Source organism: Colletotrichum godetiae (genome assembly GCF_030913485.1).
Source record: "Colletotrichum godetiae strain CBS 193.32 chromosome Unknown BDP55scaffold_63, whole genome shotgun sequence".
In the NCBI taxonomy this organism is placed as follows: Eukaryota; Fungi; Ascomycota; class Sordariomycetes; order Glomerellales; family Glomerellaceae; genus Colletotrichum; species Colletotrichum godetiae.
Window position 1 is genome coordinate 1 of NW_026851311.1, and position 19,154 is coordinate 19,154.

Consider the following 19,154-nt stretch of genomic DNA (forward strand, 5'->3'; position numbering starts at 1 on the left):
CATTCGACGCGCTTTGGACAATCTTTATGAATGTGGCGGCGGACGAACACACCGGTGCAAAATACTGCGTTATTGATGCGCTGGATGAGTGCGATCGGGAGTCTCAAGTCACCCTGCTGCAACAGCTTAGAGAAACGTTTCAGAGCCAGCATGTGCCACCCAACGTCTTTGTACTGGTCACCAGTCGGCCGTATCCTGAGATACGCCAACATATGGGAGGGTTTATCAACAAGAACTTAGCTTCCTACCCAGAGGCAAAGCAAGACATTAAACAATGCATCGAGGAAAGAACGAGAGACCTGGCTACAACCAAAAACTACACCGACAAAGTCCGAACACAGGTCAGCAATATTTTGACAGAGAAAGCTGACGGTACTTTCCTTTGGGTTGGCTTAGCCTGTAAAGAGCTTAAGGATGTCCCTTCAAAGGATGCCGTCCGAGTGCTGGAAAGTATACCAGAGGACTTACCTACCTATACAAGAGGCTTCTTGACACAGCTCTAGAACAGAACACCGGAGCCGCCGGACTTCGGCGTATCCTGAATTGTGTTGCAGTTTGTGTACGGCCATTGAGTGTACTAGAGCTCTCTGAAGCTTGCGAACTTCACTTGGACGAGGACGACGAGCAGACCCGGATTCAGTTTACCCGAGATCAAATTGACTCCTGTCGGCTTATAGTAGTCATTCAGGAAGAAAAGTACTTTTACTACATCAGTCGGTAAAGGACTTTCTGACTGGGCCCGAAGCCGGCCATTTCATCAACGAGCTTAGGGCACACGCTGGTCTTGCTTACCGCTGCGTGGATCTGATCAAGGAGTCATATGATCAAAAGGTGCGAATAGCCCCCTCTGTGGATACGCAATTGAACAATGGCCAAATCATGGACGCATGGCAAAGTCAGAATTTGGTGTCAAAGAATCACAGGCAGGGTTCTTCAAAGTTAGGTCCAACTATCTTCGGAGTTGGCTCAAAGACTATTCTGCACGCTTTCCCTTCGAAGGAATTACAGCACGAACTTCGGTCCTACACGTGGCTGCGAAGTGGGGATTCCAGCTCTAGCGGAATATGTCTTTCAGTCAGATAAAGAAGGTTTCGACGCAGACAAGATGACCGAACTGATTGATCATAAGGATTCAAACGATAAGACACCAATGGAGGAAGCTGCTGGATCAAGGTATCTAGGGATTTTGCCTTTGCTTCTAGATCTTGAAGGGAAAGTATCACCGCAAGTTATAGTGGCCGCAGCAAGAAACTATTGGAACGTAAGGAAGTCATGACACTATTTCTCGACCGACGAGGCGACCAGATACCATCACCGAGGGAGTGGTAAGGGCTGCAGCAGGAAACAATCAGAATGGCGAGAAGTCATGACACTACTTCTCGACCGGCGAGGCGACCAGATCACCATCACCGAGGAAGTAGTATTATTATCGCCGGAACGTTCAACAAAGAAATCATGACGCTACTTCTCGACCGGCGAGGCGACCAGATCGCCATCACCGAGCAGTGGTAAGGGCCGCAGCAGGAAACAATCGGAATGGCAAGGGTATCATGACACTACTTCTCGACCGGCGAGCGATCAGATCACCATCACCGAGGGAGTGGTAAGGGCTGCAGCAGGGAACGAAGAGAACGGCAAGGAAGTCATGACACTACTTCTCGATCGGCGAGGCGACCAGATCACCATCACCGAGGAAGTAGTATCTATTATCGCCGGAACGTTCAACAAAGAAATCATGACACTACTTCTCGACCGACGAGGAGACCAGATCATTGTCACCGAGGAAGTGGTAAAGGCTGCAGCAGGAAACAATCGGAATGGCAAGGAAGTCATGACACTACTTCTCGACCGGCGAGGCGACCAGATGACCATCACCGAGAAGTAGTCTCTATTATCGCAGAACGTTCAAGAAAGAAATCATGAAACTACTTCTCGACCGGCAAGGCGACCAGATCATTGTCACCGAGGGAGTGGTAAAGCCGCAGCAGGAAACAATCGGAATGGCAAGGAATCATGACACTACTTCTCGACCGACGAGGCGACCAGATCACTATTACCGAGGAAGTGGTAAGGGCCGCAGCAGGCAACGAAGAGAAGGCAAGGAAGTCCTGACACTACTTCTCGACCAGCGAGGCGACCAGATCAGCATCACGAGCAAGTGGTAAGGGCTGCAGCAGGAAACAATCGGAATGGCAAGGGTATCATGACATACTTCTCGACCGGCGAGGCGACCAGATCACCATCACCGAGGAAGTGGTAAGGGCTGCAGCAGGAAACTGGGAGTGCGGCAAGGAAGTCATGACACTACTTCTCGATCGGCGAGGAGACCAGATCACCATCACCGAGGAAGTGGTAAGGGCTGCAGCAGGAAACTGGGAGTGCGGCAAGGAAGTCATGACACTACTTCTCGACCGGCGAGGCGACCAGATCACCATCACCGAGGAAGTGGTAAAGGCCACAGCAGGCAACGAAGAGAACGGCAAGGAAATCATGACACTATTCTCGACCGCGAGCGACCAGATCACTATTACCGAGGGAGTGGTAAGGCTGCAGCAGGAAACAATCGGAATGGCAAGGAAGTCATGACACTATTCTCGACCGGCGAGGAGGCAGATCACCATCACCGAGGAAGTGTAAGGCTGCAGCGAGAAATTGGAAGGATGGCGAAGAAGTTATGGGACTGATTGTCAATCGGCGAGGCGACGAGATCATTGTCTGATACATAGGACTAGACACATTTCTTGGTTACCGACTTGCCTTGGAGCTTGCCTACGATATTTCTGCATTTATATCTGATTTTCATCCTTATTCTCAATTTTAGAGCTACTGGGAACTACTCTTCTGCGTCCGCATCTTGTGTTGGCGCTGTGACGTGGTGGAGCACGGAATGTGCAAGCTCAGTGAAAGCGTGTGGGTGAGGACCGATCAAACGAGGCGTAGTAAAGAGTGGAGGGATTGAAATCATTGAATCGGGACTACGGGGGCCGCTCTCGCGTCTTTCAATTCTGGCTTCCGTGATCTCCATAACGGATGGACAGCACGATCGGTCAGATGCTGTTCGAAGCCACGGAAATAGGAGGTTGTCGACTTTCTGCCCCTAGTCATGCTTGAGGGTTCTTGCAGAGTCGTGGGATTGGTGGGGCCCAGTCGCTGAGCTTCACGAGGGGCAGCTCATGGCGGCGGCGGCAGATGGGAGAGTGGTTATAGTGTCAGTGTATCCTCGAAGGTCTTGTAAATTGGGGCCAATGTGCCGTGCAAGCTGGGCTAAGTCGCTAGCGATCGTGGGTATGCCGTCTCGTGCGAACGTGTCTGGGGGGAAGGTAGGAACAGCGACTGAGAGTGCGCCTGTGGTGTTCTTTTGAGCGCTTCAGATGGCCGGGATCTTCGACAATCTGATTCCAAAACTCGGGCGGATACTGTCAAGACTTGAGATCCTCGGACGCCGGCCTGGGTCTCTTGACCTGACGGCCGTCTCGAAAAGGCTTGTCGGTACACGGCCTCTTTCGGCCGTTGATGGAGCCATTTTGTTACGAGTGCTCGTCGGAGCGACGCCTCTTTCGATCTTGTGGACTAGCCATGAATGACCGCCTATCGGGAGTCCAGTTTGGAACGGGATTACAGTGGTGATATCCAGGTCGCAAAGAAGGGTCACTACGTGGTGCCTATTGGAATTATTATGTGAAGGATGCACCACTGATTTCCTTAGCCAATTATTAGCCCCTAGATTCATGCAGCAGCCTTCTATTGGTCACACAGCCCTGGCCTTCCTGCGGCCTGGGCCTGGCTCCTCTCCAATCGGGGAAGCAGGCCGATAAGAGGCGGTTTGCAGAACCTTGCCATATGGTCAGCTGCAATGTTGAAGGCCTGAGCGCTTGGGCATCAAGCCTGCGCTTCGCCAGACGTTTTTGATTCGGAGGGACTGGACCTGACTGTAGCTGCGGGGAACTTTGAATCGGTACAATGATACCCCTGGGGTGTGCTTTGCGAAACCAACGGCAGCCTGGCGCTTATGGTCGATCGCCCACCGTCTAAGACGGAAGGAGTCGGGTGTTCTATGTGCCGTCTCATTTGTAACGAGGAGCGACGACCTCCAGTCCAGGTTGTCAAAACCATCACGACAAAAGCGGTATGCGCTCCATCTAGAAGCTACCAGTGAGGGCCGGATTAGTAGTTGGGTCGGTGACGACCAGCGAATACTTGGTGTTGTATGTTTTTTGTTTTATCTACATGTCCTCAAGCTTGTGAGGGATCAAGATCCATCTCGAGGATTGGTCGGCTTCCACGATCTTTTGCTCTTCCACTTTACCGAAGTTGACATGAATGAACCAATCTCTGTTCTGCTTATGGCGGAAGTTGTCTATGTCTGTTTCTTTTCTCTATGCGGTGTATCAAGACTACCATTATATATACAATCATCGTAAAAACATCCTACAGGAAGAGCAGGCGGAGGAGGTATGAAGACCCCACTAGCTTGCGCTCTTCTCCTTCATGGCTTCCGCGCTGATAATTTCACTTCTATGAGCTTGCTGGCGCTTCCTTTCCAGACAATGCCTCAGTCTCAGGCAACAACTCAACCTCAGACACAGATGCAATCTCAGAGATAGTTGTAGTCTCTGGGACAGGTGCCACCTCATCCGTGTTCTCCTCCAGCTTGGCAGCCGTCTGAGGCAACTTGGTAAAGACCGCAACGAAGCCACCCCCAACAACCCGCGACCCAACCTTGGGCCGGCAAACGATCCCCCTCGCCGCCGCGCCCGTCTCGCCCCTCTCAATCGCCTTGCGAATAGCCACAACCTTAACATCCCAGTTCCGACCGCCCGTGCCGTCCTGGAACATGTCATCACCCGACGTCGACGTCTGCAGCTCTACGACGCGGTCCTGCACCAGCGGCTGTTCCGTGTCCTTTGCCCAGGTGACAAAGTCGAGGATCTGCGTGATGGACGGGAAGAAAATGACGACTTTCCCGTCGGGCTGGAGAGCCTTGACGGCCATCTCGGCATAGTCCTGCGAGGCGGGAAGGTCGAGGATCACATGTGAGAGGAATGCTTCGCCTCCATTTTGCGCAAGGCGCGAGGCGAGGTATGATCGGATCGTGCAGACGTGGAAGTCAACGTCGGAGAGGTACAGGCCCCTCTTGAAGTGCCGAACGAGGCCGTGCGCCATCCGGCTCGATGTCGGGTTGACGTCCAGCGTGTGCAGGATCGCCCGGCGACTAGCCAGGTGCTCCTTGTACAGCGCCGCTAAGTCCGGGTCTTCGATGTCGAGGGCGTGCGGCACGGCCTTGTGTACCTCCTTATCCTCCTCCGCCGCCGCATCGTCTGACGCAACCTCCTTCCGTAGGGTATTTCTCGCGTACGGCGCCGTACAGAGTGTGTCGCGGAGGCGCGGCGGCAAGGGCGGATTCGCGCCGTGGATCGCGCGCGCGAGGTGCAGCGTCAGCGCGCCCATACCCGTGCCGGCCTCGAAGATCTCGACGGGCGGACCGGCGTCAAAGTCCTGGTCCTCGCCGGGTACCGGGAGGTTCAGATCGAGGAAGGAGACGATGAGGTTGGCGTCCTGGGGATAGATCTAGCCCAAGAGTTGCCGCATGCGCGTTTCAGTCTTTGCCGACCTCTTTTATGTTTCTCAATATTTCAGGTCCTGGGAAGAAGTCGTTTCATACCGGTGTCGCCACGCGTGGGGAGTTGGCGACGTATTGCCCTAGGGACGCCTCGAGGAGTCGCACATTGCGGCCGCCGCTGTCCTTGATCGTGTCGGAAAAGGACTTCCCAATGATGTCGGAGCCGTTGACTTTGCTGCCATAGGAAAGTTTGATCGCCGCGTCCAATCGGAGAGGGGGTGAGAGGTGGAATTTGGGCTCCTTGGTCCCTCGTTGACGCAGGATTATCACATCGTGCTCTACACAGTGGGTTAGTTGATGCGGGATGCGAAGATGGGAGTTTGGTTGGGAGCGCACCTCTGATGGCATGGCTGGAGCTGTAGGCGCGGCACAGCGACGGTTTGGCTCGTCTTAAAAGACGCAATGGCATGCGTCTCGATAGCATTGTGTAAAGTTGCTTTTCGCCGTCTCCTTGTTGTCGCAATGAGCTTGCAGGGATTCCGGGAAGCTCCTGTGTTAAAATTGCATTGATGAATATATTCCTCTTAACGCATAGAGAGGTGGAGATATCTACGTAGCCGTGTCTTAATTCAACCTCACTTATAGTACCCCCAATGATCTAATGCCCTAGTCTGAAGTCGCCGTTGCTGCTGTCTTTGAGAGTACATGCCATGTTAGTACTTTAAGTCACTAGGTTGTCCACCTGTAGCATGAGTGGCAACCTTTCCCGTCACGATACTTGCATTTTCTCCATGAGTTCGACAAAGGGTCAGGGTGCCTACTACAGAGTTGCTACATGTACCATCTCAGCGTCTACGGCATGTCCTCGCGTGCCCCAGCACCTTCTCAGTCCTGCATCTTCTGTCAGTATCTTAGTCTGGGTCATAGCAAACTAAACCGTGAAGCTCTGCGCCTTATACGATGGTCCGACTTTCACTACCTCAAGATCCCCTTCCTGAGTCCACACTAAACATGTAGAAATAAACAGTGCTATTATAGCCTGTACAGAGAGCCAGATATATGGCAGCATCCAGAGCCGTCAAATACAGAATCAAGGCTGGAGACATGAACCGACTTATATGCCAAACTCTAACGTTGAGGTATCCGCAAAGCCACCGGAGATACAAGAGTCTCTTACAATTGCGTTCTTCTCCCTTCCCAAGTGGCCATGCAACCCATTACGCCACTTCGGGGGCAACGTGTCAAACGGAGATACCCTCTTCGTACCCTGCATAATAGCCAGGACTCTGATCTGTAACTTCTATTCCATCCTCTTTCCTTGTCTTCACTAGTCAATACTTTCCATCACTTTCTTCACATTCACCGTCTAATACTTCCACAACACAACCTCCTACTCAAATCCACTACAATGACGTCCCAATATAACAACAGCGTCGACTTCAAAATGGGCAATCTCCAAACTGCCCTAACATATACCCCGCGTCCCTCCGGAGACTTCCCGTCCCCAGAGGCCGCAGAAGCCACAGATTGGCTCTCGCACATTCTCTCCGAGAATGAGTCGGGCCAGTTCATGAGCCCAGCAACGCAAGCCCGCGCCGAGAGGCTTCACTATCTTTGTTCCGAGGCCGTACATTGGCCCCTTTCAGATGTGAAGAACCCTGCACTGGACGCAGTGAAACACGGCCGCCATGAGATCGAGTCCCTCATACGCATCGATAGTCGGAAGGACGCAGCGGGTCTGAAGTGGACCTGCATGGCCAAGGACTACATCGTCACGCGTTACGCCCCATACTCGGAGAACCTCAAGAACAAGCGCCGGAACATGGCGAGTCAGACATGGAGACAACTCTTCAACGGCCGCAAATCAGTCGGCCCCATCATCAAGTGCCCCTATGACACCTCGGCCGTGTTCGCCGTCATGGACTGGGTCGATATTGACCGCATCCTCGACTTCGAGACGCGCGAGAACGCGAGATGGACCGAGTACCCGGGTATCTCAGCCTTTGTCGACTTCTCGACAAAAATTCCGGGGAGACAGCCCCCGTCGAAGCTGACCAGCTATGTGGAGAACGTGGTCAAGGAGCACGGCGACTTGGATTGGGGAAAGGTACGGAAGTTCATCAAGATGTGCATCGCACAGCGTTACCCGGCGTCCCCCAACCTGTACACGGAGACCGATTGGTTCGAAACACCCTTGCTGTTTCTCAACGTTCCCAACAGACGATACGAGATCCAAGAGAAGATGACAAGTCCTCCGAGCGACAGTTCCGAGACTTCGGAAGAAGCCCAACGCCAGAGACGCCAAAAGTTAGATGAAGACTCCCGAGCCCTGTCGGAATGGACTCCACGTTGCTGCTCTGACTATAAGCTAATGGCAATTCGGGCGATGGCTGACTTGGGAGCTTAATTGAGGTGGTCATGGACGTCGATGTTAGACATGGTTTCCGTTGCTGTGGTACGGTATGAAAATAGGTATAAACACGACCAACGACCGCGAGTGGTATTAATGTTTTTTGGTCTTCACTTGAATAGTCTGTCAATTTGACAACTCCGTATTATCTAACATACCCACGTCGTTGTGAATAGCGCTTCCTTAGATTCGTGTAAAATGTTTGACTCCGCCTCGCATTCCCGGCTACCACTCTCGAAGTTCAACGAGCGAGTGAGCAGTTAATCTTTACTAGTAAACCCCAGGTGCTGTAACAAGAAATTGAATTTGCGTGTCAAAGCTCCAGTTTGGCGTCCCAGTCTCTTTAGTCTTACATTATACATTCAACTTCTACCTCTATCTTGATATGACAAGGAGCTAGTCACTCAAACAAGCAAGTTCAGGCCATGTAGAAGGGGCTGGGTTTATCTCACAGCATCCAATCTATGCCCTTGTAAATCTTTCCGTTGGTTCATACTAGTTCGAATGCCTGTTATTTATTCCAAAAAGACAGAAAGGCATGCTTAGTAGAGGGTAAATGTGGCAAGTACGATGACGATAAAAATTCACTGACCGCAGACTGCCAAGGGCAGTTGGTTGGCAAGTTCCTTCCTCATAATATCCCTCCAACTGCACTCATTCGCCTAGCCTTATTTCTTCATACCAGACATCACGCATTCTCAATTATTCTCTGTTTTTCGTCCCGACATCGCTTACCCTCCCCCCATCCGCCTCTTACACGGTCCGAATCAATGTTTCAAGATCAACAGAAGGGCTTGCCTGAAAGATGGATGACATCCGTGAAATCACGCAGAACTGCACAGATCCGAGGTTAATTCAAGATGAACTCCTTCTCTTCAGCTGGCCGAGGGCACAGAGCCTCGGTGGGAGCTGGACAGAACTTCTGGGCTAGACTGCCTCACCGTCTTCATCAGAATCATCAACTCGCAACTTACATCGGAAGAAAGATCCGCCACACATCCCTTGCGAAAGAGAGAGAAACAGAACCAGCTATTCCAACACGCCTGGCTCGATTTTCGCCCTTCCTACGGAGAGGGGCATGCGAAAGCCAAAGTTGACGTTTACGCATCATCGTCGTCGCGCAATGGCCTATTATTTCAAGAACTGATCTCCTTGGGATTCTTGGAATCGACTCTCTGAACTAGATGGGAGCATGGCTTTTTCCTTCTTCCCATTGTCAGTAAAACGGCACCGGAAAGTCAATGGAAGAAGACGAGCGCTTGTTTCAGCATCGCACGATCTTGGAAAATTGATAGATCAAGATCTCGACAAAGACTTGGGCATCAGTCCACGATGCCTCCTCAACCCTGAATACTTGCGTCTAGAGTAGACTCCTGCAGACGGCGACCAGGCTGGACTCGCTGAGCTGCAGGTCGTGCACATCCGTGACAGGCGCCCTACGCCCAAACACATCGATTTCACGTCTAGGCACAGCCGTATCAGATACGTGCTCCCAGCAGCAGTTCATATTTAACTAAAAGAAGAGGGTTCTTGCGACCTAATCCGGAATTTCTGGGAATCCGGAGAAGATACGAATCCTGGGTTATGGAATCTTATGCTAGGAATACGTGGGCCATTGGAGCGCCAGGATACACGTATTTCCTGCTTTATTGGCAGAGCAACATCTCAATTGCGAGGTTTCACCCCGAAGTGAGGGAATCCGACGTATTGGAAATGTAGTATGATTCCGTTGACATGAGCGACTACCAATAATACGAATGGAAACGAAAGAATGTCAAATGGCTTATCGAGGAAAGCTGTCGGAACAAGGGCATCCAAGATGGATCCAGGTTTGCAAATCCCTAACAACAAGCAAAAAGGCAAGTCGCTAACCACATGCCAGCCAAATCAACGAAGCCGCAATTGGAGACGAAAATGGCAGTATCCAAAGTGAAGAGGATAAAATGATCGCTGTTGCATCAGAAAAGAGTGCCTTAAGTGGCAACCATCAGATATCCTCCCGTCGTCGTCCGTTGTCGGGCTGAGCACCTCCAAAGCAGACCCCCAACCCCGCCACCCACATGCTATCGAAAAGATCTGATTACCTCAAGCGAGACCCCGAGAACTCCAACGTTGTCTGCGGAAAGTGTTCGGCTCGCGGCCATGCGTTGATCGATTGCATCTGGACAGGCCCTTTCGGCAACATTGACGGATGCCCCTTGTGCAACACAACACAGCATCGCCTTGACGATTGCCGGGAGTTCCACGGAATGGAAAGGGAAAGGTGGATTTCAACACCATTACTTCGTCATTTGTCGGTAGTTCGACGCGCACATAAACCACCGATCCTGACCATGCGTTGTTGGCCCAGATTTGAAAGCACCATTCGTCATGGGTATCAGAATGATGGTTTCATACATCCAGTTGGCCATCCCTGGACCAAACCTTTTGCCATGAAGGTCTGGAGGGATACATTCAAAGACGTCAACAAGCAATTCTGGCCCACATACGACTACACCAAGAATTCCGATAACCAGAGTCACCTCCAGGCGGGCTCAATGACTAGGGACTGGGAAACCATCCTGCAGAACGACGATTTGATCCTAGAAGACCAAAGGCAGCATGGATGGAACGTCAACAAGACCGTTTACTGGTGAGAGTCTGTTGGGACTAGACTGATCCTCGCAAAGAGTCGGCTCATGAAGTGCTGGGGCGCATCAACATTGGCTTCTGTGAATATTCGACGAGATGAGGGAAGGGCCTGGCAAGATGGGAAAGTACCGGAAATAATACTTGAGAAGAAAGATGCAATGATAGACTTGTTACTTTTGTAGAACCAATTCCATTACGTGTAGCAATGTACCGTAAGCCTGGGCGATTGTGTCCCCCATGTGTGACAGCGATCTTCTCTCCATTTTCTCACACTAGAAATGTATTGACTTCGTACGAAGGCGAGCAATCTCTGATGACGAGCAGTAGAAAAGAGCTGTTTCTTGATCTACATTGCGCGACGAAATTAAGATTACTTGGGACGTCTATCATACCGAGGAACTATAGAACACGGGCCTGATGGAAACATCACCAGAATCATCCTGGCTGTTGTAATATTGACGGCAGAAAAGGGGATTCGGAAAGTGGTCTGGGCCGTTGCAAGCGGCCCTTCCCACCCACAGTAACGAGCTTCGTAACAACCGAAAGCTTATACCCTGCTGACAGTTATACCGACACTGAGAACGGAAGATTTTTATATAGCATCAAGCACTGATCACGGGAATCTTCTCATTCAATTGCTACCCTTGGACACCATACCCTTCATCTACTATGGCCGTGACCAGATTATGACAAAGTCAATCCATTCCGTACCTCATCCTCTGCGTAACTTCGCTTAAATCCATCTCAACGAAGAATCCAGGCCAGCCAGAGTACACATCAAATCCATCCAGGGTGACTCCTTCCCATACCGTGTATCGACTTAGTAGTAGGTCATGGCAGGACCCGGCTGAGCTCCACGATGATGCTGAGGCGCCGGATAAAAGTGTCCCGCGGTGCCTCCATGGGTAATCGGCTGACCCATTCCTCCTCCCATCACCCAGGTTCCCAGCTGAGGCATCGGGACGCAGGGGCCTCCATGGTTGCCATTGCAGAAACCATTTTGGGTAGAAGGATGAGGAGGGGGAGGCGCCATCCAGGCCGGCTGCATGCGAGCCTGCTCTCCGATGATGTAGGAACCGGCGGCAGGAACCGACGTCATCGGGCGGCGGGCGATGGGGGCAGCGGTAGCAGTCGGAGCATTCTGGGCACGAAGTCGCTCGCACTTCTTGAAGTAGAAAGCATACTGATTATCCATCGCACCGGTGTCGAAGGAGCGGATCTGCTCGTAAGTGTGTTCGAACGGATACTTGCGGTTCACAGGACTAAGAGCCTTGTCTGCGAGAAAATTCTAATATCAGCCGCGATTTTCTAACCTCAACACCAATCCTCTTCGCTCAATAGTAGCCTTACTCATGATGGTCCACAAGCTCGCAAGAACGAGCCAGTCGCTCGCCTCAAGGCTGATGCGGACTTTGCCCTGGCCTTCAAGGCGGCGGTAGACGCTGTCTCTGGCCTCCTGCGCCTTGTCGTAGAGCAGAGCCACGGTCGCGTCGGGCCACTTGACCGCAATAGCGGCGAGGACGCGATCCTCTAGTATATCGTAGTCGCCAGGTCCCAGTCCCCATTCGGCCAGCGTCTTGTCCCGCTCCCCGTTTCTCATCCACTTCTCGAGGTTGTCGTGGAGGCCGCCGAGGGAGACCCAGGGCTGGGGGGCGGGAGAGCGACGTCTGGGGGTGGGGGAGCGACGTCTGAGGGCGTAATCGTCGCGAGCCGACCAGGGGGCAATAGTGCGATGCATTCGACCCTGTTGGCCACCTCCACGTCCGCGTCCACGTCCACCTCGATGCTGCTGATCTCGACCGTTGACTGGACCATTGTTGCCAGTGGGCTGCTCTGCTTTGACTCTAGCCATCTTTGCAGTGCGTGGATGTGCAGGTAAGTATGATGGTGTGGAGGTGTGGAAGTGACAGGTGAGTTGGTCTGAAAAAGACCTTAATAATTCGTCTTCTGGTGGGTATGAAGACGAATACGCATTTCTCATAAAGATTTTGGGAAGGAGGGCTGGCGAGCTTGCCCCGGATGAAAGGTGAAGACAGCAGGTCTAGCCTCCCGAGTCGCTCACCAATGTCGAGGCCAAAAAGGCCGGATATGCCAGAAGGACGATGGCCTCCATATGATCAACGAAGACGCTATAGTGACTTGCAATGTAGCACCAGGTGATGGAGCCGGGGGACAAATATGGATGCAAAGAGTGACGATCAGAGTCTCATCAACCTCTAGAGGATGGTGCTGATACAGGGCGAACTGAACATTCGTTTACAAATGCGACGACGCCAACCAGATGTCTGCGGTCAATCAGCTTTTGTCCAACTTGTTTATCAGAATCCGGGGATAGAACGCCAATGCGAACCAAACGAAACGAACCAAACGACACAGCCGAGTCGGCTTCCAGGCCAGGTTCAAGCTGCGTTTGATGGCTTCATTTGCTATCCCGATGTGTAAACACCTTCCCCAGATGAATCCAAACGTAATCCTGCTTCTATTCATGGTATCATTGACACGTTTAACCGATCATCTCGTCGTCCTCGTCACCGCCGCCGCCCATCTTTCGTCTCAACCTCACAGCATCCTCGTCCCTCTTCCTCCGCTCAAGGCCCTCCCTGATCCAAGCATCGTACGCCGCATCGCCACCCTCGACTTTCTGGGCGACAACACCTTTCAGAACCTCGCCCGCGAAGCCAACAAAGTTGTGTCGACGCAGGGCATTCTCAAATCGCCAGTTGCGGCGCTTCTCGTTCTCTCGCTCCAGGGTCTCGGAATCGCCAATTTCCTTGGCTGCGATTCTCGGGTCGCGTACCATGGCCAGCACATTGAACCGAATCTCGGAGCTGGCGTACGTAAGCATGCGGTCCTGCAGGACCTGCGTCACCTTGGTCGGGAACTCCTCGGTTGTGCAGGCGCCGTGCGAAATAGGCGCAGGCTGCAGTCCATCCAGTTCATACAGCTTGCCGTTGATGGGCGTGTAGGCGATAAAGTGGAACGCATCCTCAGCCTCGCCCGTCTTCTGAGTCTCGTCGACGAAGGGGCTGCTCTTGGCGAAGCTGTTGTGTACATCGCGAATAAGCTCAGAGTTGCTGAGCGCCTCCCCGCGGAACTCGGGAGGAAGAACCATGGTGAATTCACGGAATTCGCCCAGCTTCTCGCCAATCTCCACCTCGTTGGTCTTATTGAGGACGACACTCAGTAGCGCTTGCGTGCCGCAGGCATTCTGGATCGTCTGCTGGGCGAAGAAGAGACTCTCGGCAGCATCGCGGTCGTATAAATCGGCTGACCGCGCGGGCAGGCCTTCGGAAGGGTAGCGGAAGAGGAAGATGATGCCGTAGATTGGCTGCAGCGGTGCTAGTTCATCGGGAGAGAGTGTGAGCAGCTCTTCGAACTGAACGCCTTTGACACCGAGGTTCTCGAGTAGGTAGGTGAAGACGCCCTAAGCAGTTAGCTTGGCGCTATTTTAATCTGATAGAGCCACGTACTGCGTCAGACTCGACTGCAAGAGTTAGCGAAGGCAATGGGCTGGGGGTTCTTTCGGGGGCCGCATACTGGTATTCCATCCACCACTCATCTTGGAGGCGGAGGAGGGGTAGTCACTGGTGAAAGAGGTGGGGATGGGCCGCGGAGTTGTTTGACTGTTCTGCAAGGCGTCGTAGTTGCCTGAGTGGTTCGCGTCGCAGTCAAGTCAGGTTTCGCACTCGAATGGGAATTGGTAAGCTGGAGATTGAAGCTTCAATGTTTGCGGACGGAGCGCTGGCCCGTTGACGCAAGGTCGGAGCTGTGGTGGGGCGTGGTGGGGCGGGACCAGGGTCAAAGATTCGCCGGGGCACTACCCAAGCCTACCTAGGCAAAGTCCAGGCACTGGACGCTGGGCATTCACAGACCACCAATGTCACCATCATCGCAGAGAAATTATTTCAAAGCCGGTGTCTCATTGCTATCTACAATCATTGACAGCTGATTCAAGTGATATAGCCAGTAGACCTGGCATCATATTCTCGCAAGAAAATCGCCTCCCTCGTAACAGAAATGAAGAATCTAACCCTAGACCAAGTACTTTTTTCTTAGTGCACGGAACGCGGCGTGACCGCCCGCTGTGGGATCGTCACCATGTGAACACCGTCCTCCTTTTGGTCCGACGAACCCATGCGCGAACCCGGAGCGTAGGAGCTATCGTGGTCATCCTGCATGTTAAATTGGCGCTTACTGTCGTTGTCGCCGTTGCTGAAGCAGCTGTTGCGGACAGCGCGAACGAACCAAGGCTTCTTGCCAGAGCCTCTCCAGGACCAGTATTCCTTCGCATCGTACTCGCGGGGCTCGATTCTACCTCCAGACAGCCAGACAGTCAAGGCGATCAGACCGTTAAGAACAGTGTACACGAAAACGCCCCTGGGATTGTCAGTTGTGGTCAGAAAGATGTCATGGGATGAACTCACGCAATAAGGCCGTAAGCGACGCTGTATGAGAAGGGAATAAAAGTCATGACGACGAAGGATGGGAGGACATCGCCAATGTAGCGCCAGTTGATCTGGGTAATCTGACGAATCATCATGCAGCCGACCTGCGACAGTTAGACCGGAACACCCATCGAGACCTCTTGAGACTTACCAGAACGAGCGTGCACCCGGTTGCCCAAGGCGGGATGGACGCAAAGATTGGAGCGAAGAAGATGGAGACAAGGAAGCAAAGACCGGTGGTCATGGATGTCAGTCCAGTGCGGCCACCCTCTGCGATACCCGCACCGCTCTCGATGAAGGCTGTGACCGGAGAACATCCGAACAATGCGCCGATGGAGATACATGCCGCGTCGCAGCAGTAGGCGATGGTAGAACGAGGGAAGTCGCCATCCTTGGGATCGACAACGCCGCAGAAGCGAACCATAGAATATAGCGTGGCCGTGGCGTCAATGATGTCGACATAGAGGAAAGTGAAGAGTGCCAGGGCGAATTGCGATCCGTTCTTTGTGACATCCCAGTCAAGGGCGTTGAGGGTATGCTCGATCGGATGGAACGTGACAACATTTTTGAAGAAGTTGAAGCGATTCTCACCCTCCTCGTTGTAGGGGAAGTAGGTGATGGATGTGTTACGTCTGCAAAGGTCAGTGAATTCGCGTCACATAGTGCGGGATGACTTACGGCCATGACAAGATCGACACCAGGGCAATACCCATGATGAGAGCATACTTGACGCGGAACGACATCAGATAGGCCGTAACAAGACCACCAGCGAAGATTGCCGTCCACATCTTGGGGCTCGACATGATACCTCCAGCACACATCTGCGTGTCGGGATCGATCATCTCAACAGGGCATCCCGCAATGGCGAGCGGGGTAGACTTCCAGCCTCCGGTAATGGCACCGATTCCGGCAGAATAAGAGAGTCCGATTTCCGTCAAGAAGAAGCCGATGCCGACGCCGGTTGCCGTCTTGATAGTAGCGGGGATGAGCTTCACAAGCCACTGGCGCATTCCGGTAAGAGCAAGGACGATGAAGATGAGCCCCTCCACGAAGACTGCTGTCAAGGCGACACGGTAGGGAATGTTGCCTGAGCCATTGGGGCCGACAACCTGGAAAGCGAAGTATGCGTTGAGACCCATGCCAGGACTATGTTCACTGTCAGTGAGAGCCATATTAAATACAATGCTAGTACTTACGCGAGCGCGACTGGCAGGTTGGTGAAGAAACCGAAGATGAAGCTAGCGAGGCCGGCGATGGCAGCAGTCGCAGTGATCAGGTCAAGTCGAACATCTGCAAGGTTAGCAAGGCTCAATGAGAGATGTCGGCCGACTCACTCTCTTTGCAGGCCTTGTAGCTGTCGATAGTGTCGCAGTCGGCTCTGTTTATCAAGTCGCACTCACAAGTGCCGCCCGTCTGCGAGAGAATGATTGCCTGTCTCAATCAGCACATGAACCTCACAACTGATCAAAGATATATACTCACATTAACAGCAATGATGTAGGCCATGGTCGCAAAGGTGGTCACTCCGGCGCGAATCTCCCTGAAGAATGATGTATCGGGAATCTCCTTAGGCTGTCCGGGGTTAGAAATTCGGCAACAGAGGCAGGGGGAGAGAAAACATACATGACCGCTTCCCTCGAGTCTGAAGATTCGTCCAAAGGTAGACGTGGAGATTCGCCTGTCGCAGCGATCGACAGCTTTCCACATAGCATGGAATTTGCGGCCGATGGCGGATCGACGAACGGGCGACTCGACGGGTTCCAAACGCTCCATGTTGGAGTGAGTCGACATGTTGCTCATAGCGAGCGATGGAGGAAGGAGAGTCGGCGGACGAGCGTCCAGGCGACTCGGAAAGGTAGATGGTAGTGAGCTAGGGAAGTGGGTGAGGAGGTTATGGTACAGGACTCAGCACAAAGGAAGAAGGTTGAGATGTCTCAGAGTCCTGTACAAGGTGAGGCGGGAGGTGGTTGGCACACAATCTGCGAGGAGGCAGGAGGGAAAGAATGAGGAAAGCCGCAGGAGAACCTGGACCTGAAAATGAGGTCCGATGGGTGTTGGAGCCGAGATGGGAAGGATTGAGTGAGAAGAGAAAGGAACGTAGAGTGACGAGAGAAGTCCAATATTCCGAAGTTGGAACTTGGAAGAGGTGGTACCCGGGACGACCTGGCAACGAGACCAAATCCTGCGGGAAGGATCGATAAAAGAGCTGTCTTGGAAAAAGAGAAGAAAGAGAAGGCAGATAGATGCACCGTTGGAGAAGAAAGTGAAGGTGCGTTAATGGAATACCTAGAGAAGGGAAGAACCTGGAAGTGGAAGGGGCGAAAGTGGCAGGATCAATTATATCCTTGTTCGCTCCTGCCCATGTCTTCTGCACAGCTGCACACATCGTACCTACCTTGCCGGACTTACCTAACTCACCACCTTACCATTTTCCTTTACCTACACCTACTCCGTACCTTAGGTAAGGTACATACATCACCTACATCTCCTAGACGACATGTCTCTTCTTTCCCCCCTCTTTCGAGAAGGATACCTTTCCTCACCGAGTTGACCCTGCTTTAGTCTGCCACTATCTGAGGTACGCCAGTGAAGGAGGGTGTACCAGTCTTTCTTTTCCTCAGCAAAAGGCATACTGCGCCAATGCCGCGTGGAGGTGGGGAACGGGAGCAGAGAAGGTCCAGGCCGCCACTACCAGGCGCGCCGCGCAGCTTGTCTCTTCCACGTTTGACGCGAGGCGCTAGCCTCATGGGAGATCTACAATCGCCGGCCGGGAGATGGAGGTACTCGTGCCAATCTGCCATCAAAGGACTTAACGAGAGAGCTCATCCTAAACCGGCCTTCTCTCGACGCCACGAATGCTCAAAAGGCTCGGGTCCCCAAAACTGGAAGAGCACACTTTTTTGCCAACGATAAACGCCTTGTCCATTGACTCACCACAAGGCCTCGCCGACGGGCTGTGAGCCGGCCCTCATCATCAATGGCTACGCGCCAAACTTTCGAGCCACGACTGATATCAAGCCCACGCTCTCGTACGAGTTGATAGGCTCTCGGAAGAGAAACGGTGCCATTCATATCGTTAGCTCGACTCTCTCAAGAAACGAACTCCATCTGTGCGCAACGCCTCACGAACCTTCGACCCAGCTGTCAGGTTAGGCGCGTCTTAGTCTTGTTCGTCACCCGCTCGGACTGCCGAAGACCACACCATCGTCCGAACGAGGCATTGGAATCGTCTGCTTCCTGGCCTTATCGTCGATATCGGATGTCGTCGCGACAGCTTCATCATCGGAAACCGCACAAAGGCCTTGAAACCAAGCCCCCCCCCCAAATCGTCCAGACCTTTCCAAAAACGTTCACCCTCGCAATTCTGTGACTATCCCCTATAATCGACCAAGTCGCAGTCAATGGCCTACTTGACTATCCCTTTCTTCACCTGCCCTCTCAGCTTTGCCGTCTTTCCAGATAATAAACCAATTACAACGGGAAAGCCAGCCATGAGCCAATTTCTTGCCTGCAGGCAGCCGCTGCAGTGTAGACCTTGGCAAGCGAGACATGTCTCGAAGCTCCTTGATAGGACCGCCAAGGTCGGCGAACGGTACTTTGCATCATATGCGGGAAATTCGTCCTGCTACCGAGATTGAGCTTGTGACAATGTTCTACTCTCGCATCAGCCCCTGCTGACCATGATCTAGCTGTCACCTGTTTGCTCTTTTTGCGGCTGACCTTGCGTGTCCTACAGCCGTCATCGGTCTGACCTGAGGGCCTCTTCACTGGTCAGCTCTCGAGAAGACTCAGACATAGGCACGTCGTACCTTGCCTACGCATCATGCACTGCTACGAAAGGCCGCTCTTTTCCTCGCTCGCTCGCTTTCTTTATTGCCCAGCACTGCGGAGAGTTTAACGTCTGTCCTATGCCTACGCTCAAAACGGCCCAGCCAAAGTCCCAACCCACGTGGTAGAGGTGTTCCGTGCTTGCTGGAATGGAGCTATCGTGGTCCGATCTTCCTCCGGTATCCATAAGCCGTTAGAATATGTTGGAACATGTTTGTGTGGTCAAGCCCATCAGCAATTTCGAGTTGGTCGCAGGTGATGGTCGGTAAACCGGGCCCTT

The 19,154-nt window shown here is 52.7% G+C and overlaps 8 protein-coding genes across 8 annotated transcripts; 4 read left to right on the plus strand and 4 right to left on the minus strand.

Annotated features, from left to right (window-relative positions):
• BDP55DRAFT_680192 (uncharacterized protein) lies at positions 1 to 1,060 on the plus strand. Its single transcript, XM_060576097.1, has 3 exons — positions 1 to 440; positions 482 to 679; positions 746 to 1,060. The coding sequence occupies exons 1-3, from the start codon at positions 27 to 29 to the stop codon at positions 806 to 808; spliced, it is 675 nt and encodes a 224-aa protein (XP_060423970.1). The 5' UTR covers positions 1 to 26; the 3' UTR covers positions 809 to 1,060.
• A 318-nt stretch (positions 1,061 to 1,378) lies between these two features.
• On the plus strand, positions 1,379 to 2,719 carry BDP55DRAFT_707709 (uncharacterized protein; the record flags this gene model as incomplete). The annotated part of the gene is made up of 5 exons (XM_060578082.1): positions 1,379 to 1,881; positions 2,167 to 2,198; positions 2,228 to 2,579; positions 2,607 to 2,631; positions 2,660 to 2,719. The coding sequence occupies exons 1-5, from the start codon at positions 1,646 to 1,648 to the stop codon at positions 2,717 to 2,719; spliced, it is 705 nt and encodes a 234-aa protein (XP_060423971.1). The 5' UTR covers positions 1,379 to 1,645.
• A 1,379-nt stretch (positions 2,720 to 4,098) lies between these two features.
• Positions 4,099 to 6,282, minus strand: BDP55DRAFT_680205 (adenine-N(1)--methyltransferase). Its single transcript, XM_060576098.1, has 3 exons — positions 5,957 to 6,282; positions 5,663 to 5,898; positions 4,099 to 5,568 (listed from the first exon to the last, which is right to left on the minus strand). Exons 1-3 carry the CDS (start codon positions 6,042 to 6,044, stop codon positions 4,516 to 4,518), a joined length of 1,377 nt encoding a protein of 458 aa, XP_060423972.1. The 5' UTR covers positions 6,045 to 6,282; the 3' UTR covers positions 4,099 to 4,515.
• A 686-nt stretch (positions 6,283 to 6,968) lies between these two features.
• On the plus strand, positions 6,969 to 7,967 carry BDP55DRAFT_637091 (uncharacterized protein; the record flags this gene model as incomplete). Its single annotated transcript, XM_060572959.1, has 1 exon — positions 6,969 to 7,967. One exon carries the CDS (start codon positions 6,969 to 6,971, stop codon positions 7,965 to 7,967), a length of 999 nt encoding a protein of 332 aa, XP_060423973.1.
• Positions 7,968 to 10,030: 2,063 nt separating this feature from the next.
• BDP55DRAFT_637092 (uncharacterized protein) lies at positions 10,031 to 10,606 on the plus strand (the record flags this gene model as incomplete). The annotated part of the gene is made up of 1 exon (XM_060572960.1): positions 10,031 to 10,606. The coding sequence occupies one exon, from the start codon at positions 10,031 to 10,033 to the stop codon at positions 10,604 to 10,606; it is 576 nt and encodes a 191-aa protein (XP_060423974.1).
• A 773-nt stretch (positions 10,607 to 11,379) lies between these two features.
• Positions 11,380 to 12,843, minus strand: BDP55DRAFT_363368 (uncharacterized protein). Its single transcript, XM_060567060.1, has 2 exons — positions 11,952 to 12,843; positions 11,380 to 11,876 (listed from the first exon to the last, which is right to left on the minus strand). Exons 1-2 carry the CDS (start codon positions 12,580 to 12,582, stop codon positions 11,422 to 11,424), a joined length of 1,086 nt encoding a protein of 361 aa, XP_060423975.1. The 5' UTR covers positions 12,583 to 12,843; the 3' UTR covers positions 11,380 to 11,421.
• Positions 12,844 to 13,104: 261 nt separating this feature from the next.
• Positions 13,105 to 14,160, minus strand: BDP55DRAFT_563402 (ubiquitin carboxyl-terminal hydrolase, family 1; the record flags this gene model as incomplete). The annotated part of the gene is made up of 3 exons (XM_060570236.1): positions 13,105 to 14,025; positions 14,072 to 14,085; positions 14,139 to 14,160. 3 exons carry the CDS (start codon positions 14,158 to 14,160, stop codon positions 13,105 to 13,107), a joined length of 957 nt encoding a protein of 318 aa, XP_060423976.1.
• A 483-nt stretch (positions 14,161 to 14,643) lies between these two features.
• On the minus strand, positions 14,644 to 16,336 carry BDP55DRAFT_680220 (permease family-domain-containing protein). Its single transcript, XM_060576099.1, has 5 exons — positions 16,243 to 16,336; positions 15,725 to 16,192; positions 15,198 to 15,678; positions 15,026 to 15,150; positions 14,644 to 14,978 (listed from the first exon to the last, which is right to left on the minus strand). The coding sequence occupies exons 2-5, from the start codon at positions 16,183 to 16,185 to the stop codon at positions 14,654 to 14,656; spliced, it is 1,392 nt and encodes a 463-aa protein (XP_060423977.1). The 5' UTR covers positions 16,186 to 16,192; positions 16,243 to 16,336; the 3' UTR covers positions 14,644 to 14,653.
• Positions 16,337 to 19,154: the final 2,818 nt, after the last annotated feature.